The sequence below is a fragment of the Cyprinus carpio genome, chromosome A15 (genome assembly GCF_018340385.1).
Source record: "Cyprinus carpio isolate SPL01 chromosome A15, ASM1834038v1, whole genome shotgun sequence".
Classification (NCBI taxonomy): domain Eukaryota; kingdom Metazoa; phylum Chordata; class Actinopteri; order Cypriniformes; family Cyprinidae; genus Cyprinus; species Cyprinus carpio.
The window spans coordinates 29,342,368-29,363,316 of NC_056586.1; the positions used below are offsets into that span (position 1 = coordinate 29,342,368).

General features: G+C 35.0%; 1 protein-coding gene across 1 annotated transcript in view; it reads left to right on the top strand.

Annotated features, from left to right (window-relative positions):
- LOC109103651 (suppressor of tumorigenicity 14 protein homolog) overlaps positions 1–19,831 on the top strand; it is a 28,547-nt gene extending 8,716 nt beyond the window's left edge. Inside the window, exons 2-19 of the mRNA XM_042771773.1 lie at positions 4,117–4,264; positions 4,599–4,762; positions 5,594–5,664; positions 6,175–6,347; positions 6,903–6,944; positions 8,173–8,308; positions 9,490–9,554; positions 9,732–9,835; positions 10,309–10,418; positions 10,626–10,756; positions 10,894–10,998; positions 11,780–11,887; positions 12,205–12,318; positions 12,982–13,101; positions 14,513–14,693; positions 15,774–16,045; positions 16,312–16,448; positions 18,261–19,831. Of these exons, the coding sequence (XP_042627707.1) occupies positions 4,117–4,264; positions 4,599–4,762; positions 5,594–5,664; positions 6,175–6,347; positions 6,903–6,944; positions 8,173–8,308; positions 9,490–9,554; positions 9,732–9,835; positions 10,309–10,418; positions 10,626–10,756; positions 10,894–10,998; positions 11,780–11,887; positions 12,205–12,318; positions 12,982–13,101; positions 14,513–14,693; positions 15,774–16,045; positions 16,312–16,448; positions 18,261–18,422 (2,343 nt within the window). The 3' untranslated portion in view covers positions 18,423–19,831. The remainder of the gene's footprint in view (positions 1–4,116; positions 4,265–4,598; positions 4,763–5,593; positions 5,665–6,174; positions 6,348–6,902; positions 6,945–8,172; positions 8,309–9,489; positions 9,555–9,731; positions 9,836–10,308; positions 10,419–10,625; positions 10,757–10,893; positions 10,999–11,779; positions 11,888–12,204; positions 12,319–12,981; positions 13,102–14,512; positions 14,694–15,773; positions 16,046–16,311; positions 16,449–18,260) is intronic.
- Positions 19,832–20,949: the final 1,118 nt, after the last annotated feature.

A 20,949-nucleotide genomic window follows, 5' to 3' on the forward strand; every position in this document is an offset into this window, starting at 1 on the left:
TTATGCCATGATGGCTATTAAAAAATTACAGTTTAGGCAGCTTGGGTGCCAGGCGGCCTACAGTAAGAATGGCTTTAATTGTGATGAGTTATCGCATTCGCTGTTGTAAACGGGAGCGGATCTTAAAAAAGGGGCTTGCAAGTCTGACAAATTGATTTAATACCAATGTGATTCAACCTCTCTAATGATCTTCTGATTCCTCTTCTCCCAGGGTGTAGACACTTGGATTTCTAACCACTTTTTAATTGCAAACCCTTTCCTTATTGTGTGAGCGTGCACTTTCAGTTCAAAATGTACACTGATGCTCTGCCTCATTCCACAGTCCCAGTTTAGCTTCATGATATCGCTGCGGTGGGAAACGGCTGATTTATGGACAATTAGAGTGTTTTTTTTTTTTTTTTTTTTTTTTTTTTTGTGGAGTTAACAGTATGTGGAGAAGAAAGGAGGAAATAAGGGAAGAGGCATCTTGTTTCCTTAAATGCCTGACTGTGGATGTCTGTCTGTGCTGTTATTTAGTATCTTTGCATCCTTTGTGGATTCTGCATAGAGAATGCAAACTATCCAGATATCTCACAGCAGTTCCCTAACTGCATTTTGCAAAATCATCTTGTAAATTTCTCAAAATTTAACAAAAAAAAAAAAATCCCTTGTGAACCTTTCTCAAACACAGACTTCTGATATAAAATGACTTTGTATGTTATTTTGCACACATATTCAAGCAGTTGCTGCAATGTAGCTCCTATGTATCCTCAATAAATAAATAGTAAATGGCAAGTGTATTTAGGCATCACAACATTGAATGGATATTAATTTTAAGATTTACTTTTTAAGTTTGCGTTAACAACATTATTAAATGTTTATAATATTAACTCTTGTTCAAAATGTAAAAATAAGATAAATGAGCATGCACAATTGAATATTGGCCAGTATATATCCAGTATCAGATATATTGTTGGATATATTTTGTCAGGTAGTTGGTATTTTTGCAATGTCATAAGAACAATTTTTGGTTCCCCAAAGAACCTTTCAGTGAACAGATCTTAAAAGAATGTGTTTTTTTTTTTTCTTAGTCTGAAGAACATTTAAAAAAAAAAAAATCTAAAGATTTATAAAAACATTTTGTAGAATTTATAAAACATTTTGTGGATTGGAAAGATTCAGTGCGTGCTACACAAAAGGGGGATGTTACACAAAAGTTGTTGTTTTTCTTAGCATAATGAATATTATCTAAAGAACCTTTTCCACTCTGCGGAACCTTTTTTTTTTCTGATGAAAAGGTTCCATGAATGTTAAAGGTTTTTCATGGAACCATATAGATTCCAATAAAGAAACTATTATTTAATTATCACTATTATCAATTACCGATGGATAAAATCCCACCCTACCTGTGCTTTCTTCTTCATTATGCTGTTTTACTCAGCAGTGTTGCAGGAAAGTGGGCTGTGAATGCCATTTCATGTTGACTCAGTGGGCACTGGATGATTTACTTAGAATTGAACCTTCAACATTTTAGTTAGTATCCCACGTTTACCTTTGGGCTACAAGCTACAATATATTTACCTTCCATCATAAAGGCAAACAAAAATCTCCTTCTGGAAGGATCTTCAGGATGTTCATCCAATCACTTTTAGACATATTTCCTAATTAACTCACACACCTGCATTTTAAAGATAGTCATGCAAACAATTTAACATAGTATGTCAAAAAACTGACGCCGTATGTGTGTTTAAGGTCACAGAAACAGGCCTAACTACTTTTGATGCTGCAATGTACAGGTCACTGAAACCAGTCTCTGCATGTGTTGTTGCAAAGCGCAACAGTGCATGTCAGCATATACTGTATATGTATGTTATTTCACATATATTCAGTATTGTTGGGACTTGTAGCCATATAGCCACAAATGAGAAGCTTAACTGTATATCTGTTTTTGGCTTATCTTTGTCTTCCTGCACTTCCTGTATAGTTTGGGAAGTGGGTATGGTTGGTAGACCACATACTACGCCTGCTGCTCATGCACAATTTAAGTTAAAAGCACAAGTTAAAGCTCATTGACAAGTTAAAGCCTAAATGGTGTGGGATTAAATAAAAATAAGTGGTTTGCGTGAAATATTCTCACGTATACTGCATATCTAGGGGCTACTTTCATTAATTTTTCTCACAAGTGTGGTGGTTCGTATTAACATTTAATGTTGTTTAATGTTTAATGTATTAGTGTTTACTTGTTCTTGAACTGAAACAAATAACAAGCATTCTTACAGTATATACAGTGCACTGTTTTTGTTCTGTAGAGTGGAAGTTACACAGCAAGAACACAAAAGAGAAATTTTCAACAATATTAATCATGCACTTTCTTAAATCTTTTGCCTTTTATAGTGCCTTTTTTTAGCTTGAGAGCCCTAAAGCTGATTTAAAGAGGAAACAGAAAAAAAAAGAAAAAAAAAACCCAGTAGTTTTTACAAGATAATTTTGGCAGCTGTGGTTGCTAGAATAATTTTGTAAAAAATACAGGAAAAACTGTAAACACATTTACAGAACAAACTGTAAATTTTACAGTTTAAAACTGTAATTTACAAATAAGAAAATTTGAATGTAAACCAGTAAATTCAACAACGCACACTGCTACTAAAATCTATTTTGTACCTTTAACATACTGACAACCATAATGATGTAGGTGGTAAAAGAGAAAGCCGCGTGAAGAATTAAATTTTTCCCAAGTGGGGCTAGGTGATAAAAAGATAATGATAATTATTGTGATATAATTTTCCAATAAGAAGAGTTTGATAAATGTTCAATATAATTTTTATTTGCTGATAAGTCTCGGTCACGCGACCTCTAAACAGTGCTTTGAGATCCAGTGTGAAGTGCTTGTAGACAAATAACTTGGTGATTTAAACTATTTGAAACATCCAGATGAAACAGCGCTGACAAACGTGAGAAACACTGTGTGCAACGATACAGTCAGAAGGCTTTTCAGTCTACAAATCGCCATCATTTACTGTAAATTTACTTAAGTAACACTAACTGCACCATGGTATTTATTGTGGCAGTGTGGGATATTGAATTTTATTATTATTATTAATGTAGACATATTAAATGTATTAAAGGTATGTATTAAAAAAAATTTTTTGGGATTAATATATAGCGTTTGTGCTTTTATACTAAATGTATTTAGACTACTGTTTTTCATACAAATACCTAGAAACCATATAGTTACATTTTTGTGGTTTTTTTGGGTTGTTTTAATGTTTTTTTTGTATGCTACTCTGGAAGACCAATGGTTAATTTTAATAAAACTCAGTCAGAATAATTGAATTTCACCACATAAAAATGAGGTTGTTATATTTTTGCAGATGTTACTGTTTTTAATAATAAACAAATTTGCATCTGCATCCTAACTCAAGCAACTACAACTGTCAACTCTAGCTACTGTCAAATGTGCATTTCTGTGTGTGTGTGTGTGTGTGTGTGTGTGTGTGTGTGTGTGTGTGTGTGTGTGTGTGTGAGAGAGAGAGAGAGAGAGAGAGAGAGAGAGAGAAAAGAGTAATATTATTAATATTGCACTGCAAACTGTGCTGAAGATACTCGTCATCAAAGTCAGGCAACACAGACCTGCTTCACGATTCTACAACTTTCACTTAGGAGCAAAAATCTGCCTTTAAACTTGAAAGAAATAAAAATGTGAAATTTATCATGACAATTATCAGTATCGACTGTTACGATAACAGAGGGTGTTATCATATCAGAGGATGTAACATAAAACCCTAATGTACATAACTGATAACAAAAAACTATTAGGAACATGATATTTAAATAAAATACTTTTAAATGTGGAGTTTCACACAGGAAATCAGTTTACAGTTTTTGAATGTAAATTATGCATTGATTTGTTCTTTTTTTACTTCTGAAAACTTACCGTCTAACCTTGCTGTTAATCTTTTAACATTTGTTTTTCCTTAGCATTTTTTACAATGTTTTACAGTTAAAATGAAACTCATTGTTTATTAATGACTCATTCTGAAGGTGCTATATTATAACATTTGTTTGTCAAAGAAACTAAATGTTTACAGTACTTTTGAAGGACACAATCACAGAAGAATACTGTCATTTCTGTTTCAGGGAGGGAACGGGCGTCATGAGAATGTCACCTTCCTGACGAATGAACAGAAGGTGGCACCAGCACGGAGGGCGAGCATTGCAGTGGGGGTCTTTGTGGCTCTGATGGTAGTGGCCGCAGTGGTCGGATTTCTTGTGTGGCTCTTCGTTGGTACAAAGATTCACCAATCATATCTAACTTGCTCTTAAGTGATGTTTAAACTGTTTAAATGCTGTGATTCTCTCCAAAGCTGAATTTATCTGATCAAAAATGTAATATTGTGAAATTTTATTACAATTCATAATTGTAATAACTTTTCTATTTTAATTTATTTTAAAACGTAATTTATTTCTGTGATGGCAAAGCTTAAATTTTAGCAGCCATTACTCTAGTCTTTAGTGTCACAAAATAATTAAAAAATATATATATAACGCACTGTCCCCAAACGTTAGAACGGTATTGTACAGTTCCTACTGTTGTTAATTAATAGCTATTTCTCTCTCAGTCAGGAGCAAAGAATTGGAAAATGAGTCCACCTTTCATAAACACAGCTCATCCACACTGGTTTACAGTGGGCAAATGAAACTTCTCAAACTAGAGTACAGCCCAGTGTACGACGATCCCAACAGTAAAGAATTCCAACAAGTGGCGAGGGACTTGGAAGGAATTGTAAGTGTTTTTGTTTTTCTCCGACTTTTCTTTGCTGATTGTGTTGTAAGTGTTCTGGTGACCTTGACTTTCTTTTGAGACTTCAATGACTGTACTAAAGCCTTTAAAGACTTTTAAGTGTCTTTACACTCCAAAGATGTGATAACGCCTACTTTGAGGTGGCACACGCCTCAAAAAAGGGCATGCACACTTATTGTTTGGATGCAATATATATCACAAGCTTGATTAATAATTGTGTAGCTGATAGAGAAGAGGCTGATTAATTAAATATGCCTCTTCTTTTTCTCTTTCCAAAAATACTGACTATTTTCAGACAAGGCAGTCAGTATGTTTTGGTTAGTCCTCCCTCTCTCACTGTGATGCACGTGGACAGTAACTTCTGTAGACTCAATAGACAGGGATGTGTAGTGTGTTTCTAGCAGGCCCATTACTGTTTGATTTAGTTTATAGGCATTTACTGCAGGCTATTCTCAGAGGGACTGTTCTATCAAATCTGTGTATTTCTTCCCATTCATGCCAATAAACCAAAGCTGACTTTTTAGGTGACAGTCACATTACAGGCTATGAGAATGTCGCAAAACGCATCATGTCATATATTTTATTGTAAAAAAAAAAAAACAGCATTGTTTAAAGAAAACAGACTATTTTAGGACTATATTCGTCTTAACATTGTATAAATTATTAGATTTTATTTTTTAGTTATTGCTATAAACTAGAAATAAAACATACAATAATATAATTTAAAAGTTGTATTGTTACTGCTTATCATTGACCTTATTGATCGATCTTATTATAATTGTGTTAAAAAATAATCTACTGTTTCTTTTTCAGATGAACAATACATTCACCAGAGATCCTCTCCTTTCCAAATACTATACCAAGTCTGTCATCACTGCCTTCAGGTACGGCTGAACCACAGATCCCTGATTCAGACAAAGCTGATTTTATAGCATGCTCTCTAAATCAAACAGTTTTTAAATGAAAGAATAGATCATTCTTTATGTCTTGGATTTAATGCTTAGTGGTTCCGCTGATGGAGATAAATCACAAGTCTCATAGAATCTAGGTTAAAAAAAATCACCTTAATAGAATACAAATGATAAATTTCCAGTTCAGCTATTACTGCTGCTCATGCTCAGGGTTGGGGAACCATAAAAACAGAGTGAAAATACATTACACCGAATCAGAGGATCATACATAATGGGCTCTTTTTTGATTTGGGTCAGTAAGAAACCATCTAGACCTAGCATAGCATCATTCTTAATACCATACAAAACACCTTACCAACTAGTATTGTGCAAAGCAAATCCTAAAATTTAAAACGGTACATTATGCATGGGCAAGTATCACAAAAATCAAGTTGTACATTCATTCAATAATATGTCTGCTTTGCACCATCTTTGCATCTGCAGTGAAGGAACCTTAGCATATCATTGGTCTCAATTTGACATTCCTGAGAAGGACCGAGAGATCGTCCCAGAGCTGTCGGAGGAGCGTGTGGTCCGGGCTCTGCTGAGGGGCATCCGGCAGGAGGGCAGACAAGCCGGGAGCATTGCAGTCAATGTCAGCGACATCACTGCTTCATGTAAGATGATTGGTAATTCTAAAGAGAGCATGTTTGCTCCACACAGTCTCAGTGCAGTAATTAGGATGAGTTAAGGAAGATTATATTAAAAACGGTTGTGAAAAACAACATTATGATTCTTTTTGTAGCAAAATGCGATGACTAACTTGTATATAAATGACAAAAACCATGATTAAAAATGTCTAAAGATGCTTTTTAATAACATTGTAGATAGCGGTAGGGACTTGGCTCCATTGTGCAGCTCAATGCATCACATTAATTCTTTGTTTTTGCCAAAAAAACTGTAACTCTCTGTCCTTCTCCAGTCCCCATATGTATTATATACACGAGAGCAGGAGGCCTGAGTGACACCTCAGTGCTCTGCTTAAAATGATATCTCTGTACGGAGACTCATGTCGCTGTAGTGAGGTGAGAGACTGGTATTTGTGAACGTTGGAGTCAAGGTGAGGGGTGGAGGAGGAGGAACAGAATGTCTGACAGGCCTTTGGAAAATGGAAGGAAAGAGGAGTGAAAAAAGTACAGCATGCATCATTTTCTCTCTCTCTCTCTCTGCAGCCACAGACCCTCGGATGGCCAGGGAACCCAGATCCAGTGAGTAAAGTGTGTCCCATTTCAGTCACCGCTGCACTGTAATTTTCCACCTGGGTTGTCGTGCCCTCTCCTGTCACTCACTGAAAAATGCCTGCCCGCCTCCATCTCATGGTCGCTCTATCTCTTGCTCGCTTTCACTTCCACTTACCTTGCTGTGCATAACAGCACAGGGATCTCAAAAACCTGTTTTTCAACCACAGAAAGCAAATGTTCAGCTCTTCAACAGCACCTTTGTACAAATGATAACTAAATTATCTGCATTAAACTGCAAGTGCATGGAGGTTTCTTATGGCTTTAGAGTCAACATGAAAGCAAAATAGAATAACTTGATTTGTAGGCTTTCCTTATTTGAGACCAGGGATTCCCAAAATGTTTTTCAGCCAAGCACATTGACCTAAAATATTAAATAAGTACTCCCTGAGGGTTAATATTTAAATAATTTAACAACACCTTGACATATTTATGGTTGTCTGAGCTACTGGTCACATGACATGCAGGTAAACAAATAAAATAAATGTATTTATTTATTAATTTTGAAAATGTATTTAATTTTAATTTGTTTTTTTTTAATTTATTTATGTTTTTAATTTCTTTTTATTATTTGATTTAATTTACTATTCATCAACTCACAAACCACTCCAAGCTTAATGTTTATTGTGATATTGTTTTAGCATTAATATTTAAGGTTATGTCAATAATAGCAAATAATGGTATATGTAAAAAAAATAATAACAGCAAATGAATGATTACAAAACATTTAATTTTTAATTCTGTGGTCATGGTAATGTTATTTTGTGGTCTGTTTGGTTATAGTTGGGACATACACAGTGATTAATTAAACATGCCTCTTCTTTTTCTCTTTTGATAAACCATTTCACTCTGTAGTACGTCACAATAGGGAAGAAAATCCAGTCACAGTTTTGGTTCATGTATACTTTACATGAACCAAAGTGACCTTTTGTCCATCCAAGAAGCCACTCGATTCAATCGCTTTGAGGGGGCTAAGGATCTTTAGTGCTGCTTATACTTGCTGCATAGCAATTATCATCTGATGTGCTACTGAGTACTTGAGCCAGTTTGTTATTTACCAGAATGTAATAAGATTAGATCTTTCTACTTTTCTTTTTTTTTTTATGTTATCAGAGTGATTTTTTTGTATTATGGTTGATGGAAGCAACAAAGAATTTTCTTATATGTGAGGGACTAGGTTTGTTATACGCTGATTACTGATGATGGTGGTGGATGATTGCTCCTAAAGGCTACGCCATCATTGTCAAGTTCAAGTCCTTTCACATAGAAGATGACTGTGCCAATGACTACGTGGCCATCTATAACTCTCTCAGTCCTGACAGCACGTATGCTATCACAAAGTGAGTACATGCCACTTGCACAGCTCAGATTTGACTTTGTGTCATTTAGGTTTTACCATAACATACAGTAATGTTTAAAGGAATGTTCCAAGTTAAAAACCAATTATGATCAGTATCACTCGAATACATACAAAATAAAATAATTGAAATATTATTGGATTTTAAAATAACCATTTTCTATTTTAATTTATTGTAATTTATTATTGTGATGTAAAGCTGAATTTTCAGCATCATTACTCTAGTCTTCAGTGATCCTTCAGAAATTATTATGATATGCTGATTTGCTGCTCAAGAAACATTATCATCAAAGTTGGAAATGGTTATGCTGCTTAATATTTATTGAAAATTGTGCTAAAGTTTTAGGAATCTTTTATGAATAGAAAGTAAAATGCTTAATATTTTAGTGTATTTTGTGCTAAAGTTTTTTGAATTTTTTATGAATGGAAAGTAAAATATACAGTATAGGATATATGTAATATCCTTTGCAATACATCTCTGCCTTTTTAACTTCAAAGAAGAAACCCTTTCATCGGCGCTGGTTACACGGCTTTTCAATTCTATTAAATTTTTCACCATTGGCAGATTGGCTTGTTAAGACCCCTCTCTAGCACCTCTTATTTACATGCCAAGTTTTAGTCACCCTATCACTGGGTGATGACCGACTTTAGTAAAGGACCACTTGTTTTTTTCTTTTAGTTTCTTGATTTATTTATGCTATGTAACAAATCACCTGAAGTGTAAAGGTCGCAAACTGTATCTTGAAAAACAGTGTGCTCTGAGCATAATTCTCACACCACCACTCAGCCTCTGCCCCGTTTCCAAGGTAACACAGCGTTTCTGTGCATCACAGCCATACAGTTATTAATAATGTTGTTATACCCAGGTATCTCTCTCTCTCAAAGTTTGGACATCCTTGCCTGAATTTATGATCTTAAAGAGACCATAAAATCCAGTTTTTAGTCCAAATCTTTTAGGAGGTAATCTACAGGTTCATATACCTAAACACTGACAAAGTGCACTTTAGGAACAAACGTACCAATAAAACAAATATATACAGTTGCTGTTGTTTTCAGTTCTATTGCTTTTTTATATTTCAGTCAGTGAGGGTTTGGACCACTTCGTAACCTAATACTATTGATGTTGTTTTTTTTTGTTATGTTATGATTGTTGATTGTAATCATAGTTGTTGATGTTGTCCAGAAAACTGGATTCAGAGCGGTTTACGCTGCCATTCCCACTATTGCTGGTAAAGTCATTGATCATTCTGTACAAATGCTTTAATATTCTATAAAGTCATAAGTCTTTGTAGACACTTGCAGTGTCTGCCTTGAAACTCGAAAAAGAATATTGAATTGGACTAGGAAGTGTTCCATGTCATAATATCTGTTTTCCATTAATTTTGCCCCTTTATATTAATTTCTAGCTGGGAGCTGTGGAGGATCTCTGACTGCTCCCACAGGAAACTTCACCTCTCCTCATTTTCCTAGTTTCTATCCTCCTCTGTTGGACTGCACCTGGAACATCAACGTAAGCCCCACATGACTGTTTCACATTTCTTTATTTACCAATAAAGAGAACTCTGTAATATCTGTTCTTTCTTTTATCATTTTATTTCTTCCATGAAACAAAAGGAGATTTTTTTTTTCCGAGCATAAGTGACTTTTTTTTCTCAAAAACATAAATCTTAAAGTTTAGAACAGTAGTGTATGTATTTAAAAAAAAAAATTTTTGTCTAAAGGTGCCATGTTTGAACTGAGCAAGTGTGAGTGAGATTTGAGAGGTCGGGCAAATTGCAAAAAGAAAATTCAGCTTATAACTCATTTTGGTTGCATGTTTTCCTTGAAATACAGATCATAAGTGGTGTAGACTACATTAATATAGAGCAGCTCAGGCATTCTGCTTAACATCTCTGTAACAAAGTTCGTAGATCGGCCTATTATCGGCCCCATAGTTATGCCTTTTTCAAAATAACCTTGAACACCATCATGTGGGTTCTGCAGGTTCCTGCTGGCAGAAGGATAAAGATTGAGTTCAGTATGTTCCGTGTGAAAGAGCCGGGGGTGGACACTTACAGATGTCACAAAGACTACGTAGAGGTGCTGGGTAAAAAGTAAGTTGTGTCATTTGTCCTGCCATGCCAGCCAGAAAGATTTCCCTCATCATTTCTTGTCAGCTTCCTGACAGTCTATGAAATAAAAGTAAATAAATGTTGATGTTAATTTATCTGAAAACCATCTGCAGTAGTCTGTTGCCAATTCATTTTTTGTTTTCTTAGCCTTTATTGTATTGACACTTCTTTCCTTCGTCCATTTTTGAAGTTTTGTGGAGAGAGACGTAGACTTGTTCTCTCTAGCACCACCAATTCCTTAGAAGTGAAGTTCCATTCAGATGAATCCTACACTGATAAGGGATTCAGGATCATTTACACTGCCTTTGACCCTGTAAACCGTACGTAAGCCAAGTCTTTCAATATGGCCAGCCAAATACAGATCACATGATTCTATCATTAGAACCCTCTTTCACTTTTCCTTTGTGTTGAGTTCTGGCCATCTTCCTGTTTTTACCCTCATGAATTTCATCTCCAGCTTGCCCTGGTCAGTTTGCGTGCACCTCAGGCTACTGCATCAAAAAAGAGCAACAGTGTGACGGGTGGAATGACTGTGAAGACATGAGTGATGAGAAAAGCTGCAGTAAGTCTCATCCCTATCAGGATTTTGCTAAATTTAATATAAACCTTTGAATTGAATTAGCCCTGTCCAACAGGATACTGATGTGGAATGACAGGAAGATGAATTTACAGAATTGCAATTCAATTGCTATATAAAATTCAGTCCAAATGAATAAGAACTACATCAATAATTAAACTGTTAATTATTCTGACATAATATATATGTGTGTGTGTAATATAAAAATATGTTGTTTTCTTAAACTGATCGGACTGATTCCTCCCATTTAAGTTTAATACTGTGAGTTTTACTGGTGATTTTACAATTGTACTCATTGTTTTTTTATGTACAGAACTTAATAAAAAAACACATTAACAGTAAAATTTTATAATTTAAAATAATAGTTCTACATTTATGTATTATATGAAATATTATATATTAAATATATGATTTGTCATGTACGTAAAAACGTAGCATTCTATGTGTTTTTGGTTTATAAAATGAATGTTATGTATTGAAAATATAGGTGGTATTTAAAACATCAGTTCTTTAGATCATCTAATGTTTCTGGAAATAGTTTGGTTATGGTTAATTCAAAATCAAGTTTAAATTCTACTTCCTTAACTTTAGATTTGCATTATAATTTTGCATCCTGTTTGCTGCCTAACAAGTAACCAGTAAACTTAAACTGAAATAACCTTTTGATGAGTGTTTACATGGTACTAATAATTGACAAAGGTAGGTTATGTTTGACATAAATTTTTATGTTGACACATTATTTAGTTCAAAGTGGTTTGTGTTTCAGAATGTGATGAGGAACAGTTCTCTTGCAGTAATGGCCTGTGTAGGCCTCAGTACTTTGTGTGTGACAGAGTGAATGACTGTGGTGACAATAGCGATGAGGAACATTGTGGTGAGTTTCTCCTATTACCTTTTAATGAACATATTTATTTATATCAGCATTTGCCTTTCATGATACATTTAATACATTTTTATACATTTAAGGATACACTAAGTACTGAGAGACAAAGCCGTGGCAGGTGTTTTATTTCCACAAAGGGGGACCTCAATGAGGTCACATGACCAGCTGTTCCCTGGGATTCAAATAAACTAACTCAAGATTAACTTACTTTGAACTATGACATTTTTTTATGGCATACTTTAAAAAGCCACTTTGATTCTTGCCATTGAAGGACACTTGACAAGGTTTTGTTTTGGTGTTCCTCCTAGATTGTGGCAAAGCTGAGGAAAGGTGCGGGGATGGTGCCTGCATCCCACAAGAATTTATATGCGATGGGAAAAATGATTGTGCTGATGGCAGTGATGAGGTCTCCTGTGTAGCAGGTGAGTGGATTTAACTTTGATTACTGACCACAGATCTGTTTTTCCATTGCGCTTATCACCAGGTTAATGTAGCTAGTTTTGTAAGCTTATATGCATCGAATATACCTATTCACAAGCAACAAACAACTTACGTTTTGTCATGGCATCATAGGTGCCACTTGAAACCAAATGAAATGAAATAAAACAAAACCAAAACAAAACAAAACACAAAACAAAACAAAACAAAACAACACAAAACACAAAACAACACAAAACACAAAACAAAACCCAACGTAAGGAAATGGGACAAAGTGGAGAAAATCCAACAGGATACAAAACTGAATTAGTCATTGTAGGCCATATATAATTAGTCAATATATATTTATATATGAGTGGAGAGTGTGCTAACTTATAATGAAAATATTGTTACAATAAAAAATTATCGGTCCAAAAAAGTCCCGTTTTTCTTTGAGGTAAACATTGGACATTTTCATTGTTATATTAACATATGCAGGTCCTGAGTTATTCACAAAATCATAAAATATTAAAAATATTATTGTTGGGCTGGGTGTTCATTTGTGGTAAGACTTTCCCTACCTGTCTATAGTTTAGGGTCTCTAATGACAAAAAGTTAAAGTTAGGAAAATTGAGTTTTACGTTATCTATACTCTCTTCCTCTCTTAGCGGCTGGTATCTGCAATGATTTCTCCTTCATATGTAAAAACAAGCAGTGTGTAAACAAAGTGAATGCAGAGTGTGATCGTGAAGAGGACTGCTCAGATGGTTCGGATGAACAGGGATGTGGTAAGTCACATTTTTTTGATTGAATTTTTGCTTTTATAGTCTGTGTTGCATAGTAACTGGTCATGTGTTGCACAATATGAAGAACTTTTTGATTAATACACAGCTGTGCTGATATTCAGAACAACAGCACTGATCATGTGATATTGCCTAAATATATATAATTTAACTGTAGTGCTCAGTTGGGTATTTCACTGGTTTTACAATGATCTGCAGTGTGGTTTATCTAATCATAATTAGGAGTTAGAAGTATCTCTTATTATATTCGATTTGCTGTTTGGAGTCCTTTATGTAACACTTGAGTGGAAAATAATGTAAAGCTACACTGATGCCAGATTTATTATTTATTTGTTATGAATGTACTTTAGATGAAGTACCTTTGTACATTTACATTTGCATTTATGCATTTAGCAGAGGCTTTTATCCAAAGCGACTTACAGTGTATTCAGCCTATACATTTTTTACCAGTATGTGTGTTCCCTGGGAAATAAACCCTTGACCTTTTGCGCTACTAATGCAGTGCTCTACCACTGAGCCACAGGAACACTCTATTTAATTCACTGTTTAATAAAAAGGCATTGCCAGTTGATTATAAACCACCAAAGATTTATCCCTTAACAACACACTGTCTTAAAGAGACATTTTTTTAATAATTTAAAGGGACCGCAATTGATTATAACAAAGAAAACTATAACTGTTATGAATAATTATTTGAGATGCACAATAAAATTAATTTCAGACAAATTCTTTTGTGAAACCAAATTAATTGTTAAAATCCATTTGTTATAATTGTAGTTAGTTTTAATTTGAAAGTAATGTAGATTTAGAATATTTAACATTATAATTATATATGCACATACAATTATCAGTATGAATGTCATACCGCCCACCTCTAGTGTCTTTATTGTATAATCATTTGAAGATAATGAGCTCCCCAGTTTCACAAGCTTTTGGTCTTTCAATGAATTTAAAAGCAATTGTAGTTTCCAGAAGTTGCTATATCATCAAAAATGTGGTAATTAGTGTAAAAAAAAATTCACTTTCAAGCTCAGAGCCATTATATAAAACCTTACATGACATTATTCTTCTATTATAGTCCTCAGGGTTGCTAGTTTCTTTTTCCTTCCTCATTGTGTTTTTATCAGCCAGCACGGTTCATTCCTCCATATATCTACCTTGTTATGATTCTGCTTTACTCCCACTAAAGGCCAACGGTTCTGTGAGTCAGAGCAGATGTTACACGAGAAACTCCACATCTTTCAGTGCAAACAGATTTGCAGTTAACTCTCTGATCTTATCCCTGCTGGTCATGTTCAAGACCCCATCACCTCTCATCTCAGCATACCAATGCTGTCCCTTCCGTTGTCTTCCTTGAAGTCTTTGTGTTTGAACCATTCTTACAATTTGATTTCAGACTGTGGAGTCCGGCCATACAAGCACAACCGTATTGTGGGTGGGCAGAACGCAGATGTGGGTGAATGGCCGTGGCAGGTCAGTCTACATTTCCAGACCAGCGGACACGTTTGCGGTGCCTCAATCATCTCCAACAAATGGCTGCTGTCTGCTGCCCACTGCTTCATCCAGCCTGATTCAGCGTGAGTCAGTTTATTGCATCGCTGTATGGCTGTTAGTGTTAGTGCTGTATTTAATTTTTCTCAGCTTAATTTAGCTGTAGTTAATGATAATTTATCACAGACATAAGTTAGACATTTGCTATGCATCTTCATTTGCTTTGTGCTCAAACTTCATCCAACATCTGCGCTCTGTGTTGGATCAAAGCCTGGGCTTGTTTTTATTTTCATTGGCCAGCAGGTGGAGCACAAGATATGCAGTACAATCATATTTTTCCTTGATGAATTATTCCAACATGTTTCTGAGACTGAAATACTAAAAAATAATTTGCTCTCCTGTGCTATGGTTTTAGCTTGAAATGAAAATCGACTCCATTTACTTTCTTAATAAACATTTCTGGTATTATTGTGAGGGATACATCAGTGCACAAATGTTTGTTTTTAATCTTTGTAATTCGGCTGAAATCACCAAGCCCTCTTATTTTTCAGTCCCTCTTCTTATAGATGTCCTAAACACACAGCGTTTCACAGTCCTACCCATACTTTTTATCATTGAATCTTCTAATTTCTTGTCAAATTACAGTGTTCGACAGCTGCAAATTATGTGTTATAAGAAAATGCAATCGTCAGATTATTGGTATAACCTTTTGGTAATAACGGCACTTGAAGATAATAAGCTTTCCAGAGTGTTTTTACAAGCTTAAAATGAGTGTAAAAGTTCGCATTTCCTCAGATTTACTGTCAAATAACATATTTGAAAAGTATTTAAATGCCATTTCATATTGACTTTCCAAAACAACATTGTGTATATTGTCTCTTCCAACATCCTCAAATTAGTTATTATATAAACAAATACAGTTATCAGATTATTGGTATAACATTTTAGTTGTAACATCCACCTAGTGTCTTTATTGTAAAATCATTTGAAGATAATATGCTTCCCAGTGTGTTTTCACAAGCTTTCGGTGTTTCAGTGAATTTAAAAACAATTGTAAAGTGTGGTAAATCACATTTCCTCAGATTTTCTGTCAAATTACAGATTTATAATGATTTTGAACACTATTTCATGTTTAACCTCCACAACACTGTGTCCATTGTCAACAGCTACAAAATAACATCCAACTGGCTGACGTACAGTGGTCTGCGGGACCAGAACATCCAGGATGGCTCTGTTCAGAAGCGCACTTTGAAGAACATTATCACCCACCCAAACTACGACTCAATGACCAACGATTATGACATCTCACTGCTGGAACTGAGCGATCCATTGAACTTCACCAACACAGCGCATCCCATCTGCCTTCCGGCGTCGACCCACGTCTTCTCGGCTGGTAGTGCCTGCTTTGTTACAGGCTGGGGCACACTCCGAGAGGGAGGTGAGACAGCTTGTGTGCCTGAGGGCTGCCCTTTGCATTTAGAGTTCCTTTTTCTATGAGATACCTTTGGAATTTTGCCTCACAAGTTTGACATTTATCAATTCTATGTCTCGATGTCACTTTTAACACAATTTTTGTTCTAAGATTTTGTGGAAGGAAGCACATAATTAATTGTACTCAGTGTTTCAAACACCCATAATAAGTAGAGATGCTCTTTGGTAATAGATTCGGTCTCCTAGGACTAATGTTTTATTTATGTGTTGTAGGAAGTGTTGCACAAATCCTGCAGAAAGCAGAAGTAAAGGTGATTAATGATACAGTATGCAACATGGTGACCGAAGGTCAGGTGACCTCTAGAATGATGTGTAGCGGCTACCTCACCGGAGGTGTGGACGCTTGTCAGGTAAAACCATTCCTAACCTTTTTTTATTTACTTTTTTTATTTTATTGTTTTAATGAAAAACACGGAATCTGATATTTTCATTTTGTTCTGGGCAATTTGCAATATATGTAGGAATAAATAAGATATGTGTCTGATTTTTTTTTTATTTAATTATATATTTATTTATTTTTTGCACAAAGTGACTTGAGTGTGGAGTGTCTTGTCAGTTGTTTGTATTTTATTTTATTATTTTTTTTTTTTATTATTTTGATTAATTTTATTATTAATGTAATTTCTTTTGCACATACAAAACACTGCACATAGACTAAATCGCATATAAGAATAATATTGTGTGTGTATTGTGTGGGACAGTCACAAGCCTCCCGGTTTTCATTCAAAATATCTTAAATTGTGTTCCAAAGATGAACGAAGCTTTTACGGGTTTGGAACGACATGGGGGTAGGTGATTAATGACAAAATTTTCATTCTGGGGTAGAGTATCCCTTTAAACTTGATGTGAAATGTGAGTAGGGAAATCTTTCGATCAAAATTGCAGATTGCGCAGAATCCTGTTGAAATTACTCTGTCAACCGCGTTTCAATAATGAAAATTCGCAGAACAACTGTACATGTTGGGCTTTTATACCACTATTTTTTAAATGGGCATTTACAGACTCAAAATCATAATGCCTCCACCCCAGTTGTAAATTCAAAATCTGAAATCTACAACACTTGCAAAATTATACATTTATTGAATGTTAATGAATTCAAGGTGGTTTAATAGCCATTTAGATGCATTGTCAAGCCCAGCAGGGATAAGTCTTTTTTGTCCTGTTCTATTCATTCAGAAACACCTACATTACAGATATGACATGAGCATAATGCCGTCAAAGTGTTCAGCTAATGTTGTTGTCTTCCTGCAGTGTGTGTACAGCCTCGTAGTGGAGAAGATTAATTATTCTACCTTGTTCCCTGATATTTAAATGAGCTGATTTCCATAATTTCTACTTCCATCTCACTTGTTATTCATCTTGCTTTCCTCTTCTGAACGCTCTGTGAATCTCTCTTATTCTGGATGTAATCTTCTTAGTGTGCTTTTCTCTCGCACAGGTTCCGGTCCTGGTCTCGTGACTCCTTTCTATCTTCCTCTCTCCTGCTGTAGGAGCTCATAGATTTTCTCTCTCTCTTTGTACTTTGCTCCATCTTTCTCACCCTCTGTAATATTCTTTCATTCAGTTGTTTTGTCTTCCTCTCTCTCTCCTCTCACCACCCAATTCAAATATGCTTTATTGCCACATCTGTTTACATTGCAATATTGGCAAAGTAATTAAGAGCCTAATTGTATTACACACAAAACAAATCATTCAGGAATAATAGTAATGGAATGAAATGACACAGTAAATAAGCAGCTTAAATTAGAGGCACAAAATAATAAATGATAAGTGATTACAATAATAATTAAAATGTTTGCAATTGCTTCACACACACTTTTAGTTTCTCATATAAATAAACATCACTTCATCTCCTCTTTCAATTTTAAGCACTTTATTGGCATGATTGTTTTATATACAATATTTCAAAAAGCATCAATACACACAATAAAAAAAAAATGAATAGCAAACATAAATACAAAACAATTCCCCATTAACACTAAAATAAATAATCACAATATACAATAAAAATCAAATAAACATTCATGGATGCATTAAAAAACATTCTCTAGAATAGATCAACAGGCAGCTCTTGAATACAGTGATCAAATATGTGTAGTGTCCATGCATTTTTGGAAAATGTGGAATGACGTTTAAAAGTTTATTTCTTTTGGCTTCCACAGGGAGACTCCGGCGGTCCTCTTGTGTGTCGTTCCGATGTAGGCAAATGGTTCCAGGCTGGCATTGTGAGCTGGGGAGAAGGCTGCGCTCGGCGGAACAAGCCTGGAGTCTACACGCGTGTCACCAAACTGCGGGAATGGATCCGTGAAATCACAAACATATAGTGAAGCCTGGACCTGCAATCATACGACAACCAAAGCAGAAGAACAAAAATGTTGAGTGCCGTGAATATTTAGTACAGTATGTGAGCCGCACTCACAAAAGCAAAAGTAAATACAACTTTGGTCAACATCCTTTGTGAGAAAAAAAAAATAGATTCAGATTTAACTTGCATATGTTTCAGACCACCTGGTCGTTTTCATAATACCACTTTCATTCATTATGAATATTTGGTGGATATAGCTTATGAATGATGTCTTTCATAGTGGTATCAATCAAAAGTTGACTTCAACTTTAGTCAGCCATATAAAATGGTTCATAAAATACATGCAGATACCACTATAATGACAATACATGTCACTGTGATGTACTGTTACACTCATTTACCTACTCGTTGTCATGCAGTTGTAGTTCCATTTGTTTGTATCTGATTCCTTGAACAGTAACTTCATAAATGGCACTTAGAGATCAAACTGCCTATAATGAGACTGCCAACACTTTTGACCTGGTGGAAGTTTTGTTATCTTTATGAATTATATTCGGTTTAAAAAGTATTTTTTCTTATGCTCAAAGTGTGCCTTAATTAATTCCAAAGACTGGACCCTGTATCTTCTCAGAAACAATGCGTCTCAGGCTTTGGAGGTAGCATCAATCCCTGCATTTTTTTTCCCCTTCAGAAGCTTCTTTGCAATCTAGAAATTTCTGTAAGCGTCTCACTCAGGTTGACCTTCTTTCCTCACATCTGTGTGATCTCGAAACCTCAGTGCCACAGCTCTGAAATAGAGGATTAGGTAAAAATAGGCTATTTCCATCACCCATTTGCCAATACAACCAAGGCCAACATAGGTCACACACTTCTGCTGCATGTTAAAGTTCCAGCCAATCAATGTCAAAGCAGGATGGTCTCTCCTTCAAAGAGGCCCGAACATATTAAGAAATCTATACCGCTGCTTTCTTATAGACTTGGCAAGTTTCTTTCCCGTGGAAAGTCCACTTGCTTAGTAAGATTTTCAGGCTTTGTGGTGCAGTGACTTAATTTCTCAGGAGGTACAAGAGACGTTTGCTGTATTTTGAGACGTCAAGCAATAGATGCTGTATTTATGTACTACAGAAGTTTAATATAGCATCATGATGTGCAATTTGACCTATTGAGGGCTTGTTAGGATTTCATTTTTAAATTGTGTAAATTTCAAACAATTTTAAATTGTTTTTAAAACTGCAGTGCTTATCTATGGCCTTAAGTGTCTGGGTGACTAAGTGCTTTTTGCATTGTTCATGTAACTGATAACGTGTTGGTCTTTTCTGTTTCGTTGTGTTTTATATTTTATCACTACGCAAATGTTTTAATGTATGCAAATTTTCCTAGAGTTTGTAATGTTTTCTTGACAATAAAATACATGCTGGTTTTACATCACTTTTGGTTTTTTGTTTACTCCAGAATATAGTGTTTTGGGGTAATTTCCAAGTAATTTAATTTCACCCTCAAAATGCAGAATTTAGTAAAGAAAACTCCAAACAGTTTCATCAAAATTAAAATCATCTGGTCTTGGCATAAAGCAACGTCAACATTGCCTTCAACAATTATTTGCCCATAAATCATTGGACTCCTAATGGAAAAAGAAACAAGAAAGCATCATAAATTTACAATTTATTTTTTTCAGTTGATATTAGAAAATCCACAGCATGTCTTTGTTACAGATTGCACCAGCAGGTTTAGTAAGTTTAATTAAGCACTCCACTGCAACAGTTTTAAAACGGTTCACAGAATATTGAATTTAGGCTAATTGCATGCCAGATTTGACCTTGTCTGAGCTTTAGATTGGTGTTCAACCTTTTATCATCTCCTAACGATGTGATAACAACTCTTGCACTTTAGCATATTGCACATTAATACGGTATCCAGGCAACCAAAGGTCACAATTACTTACTACCTAATAGAGAAATATAATCAAATTATCGAAACAAAGCATTGTGTTAAACGAAATTGGAATCAAGCTAACCTTTAGTTTATGCAACTTTTCTATTCCATATTTCCGTTACAGTAACGTTACCTTTTGTTCATTTACGTGCTGCCTGTCAATAGTTAACGCGTCGTCTGATTGGTGCGATTCATTTTGTGTTATACATATTCAATTTAATGTAAATGACGCAAAAACCGTTGGGCATCCTGGGAGCGGCATATGGCGCGCGATCGGTGAGTAGAAACTCTTTAGCGAACGTTTATTGTTGTTTTTGTGCTTAATTTCATTGTTTTAATCATGTAACCGGGAAATATATAAATTGTATTATTAATACGTTAAGAGTTTGTCGATTTATCACTTAGTATCAGCTCCATGGACAGCGGCTCCAGGCATCTTAACAGAAATTAACCACAGAAAAACATTGATTTCGTTTCTAACGTATGTCAGGAGATTAGAGAGCTATAGCATTTGTGACGATTAAATAATCCTTATTAGGTTTCATAACATACTGTCTATCTGCCAATATAGGCACTTTTTCAGTCAGAACTACTAACCTAACTCGTTAAAAAAT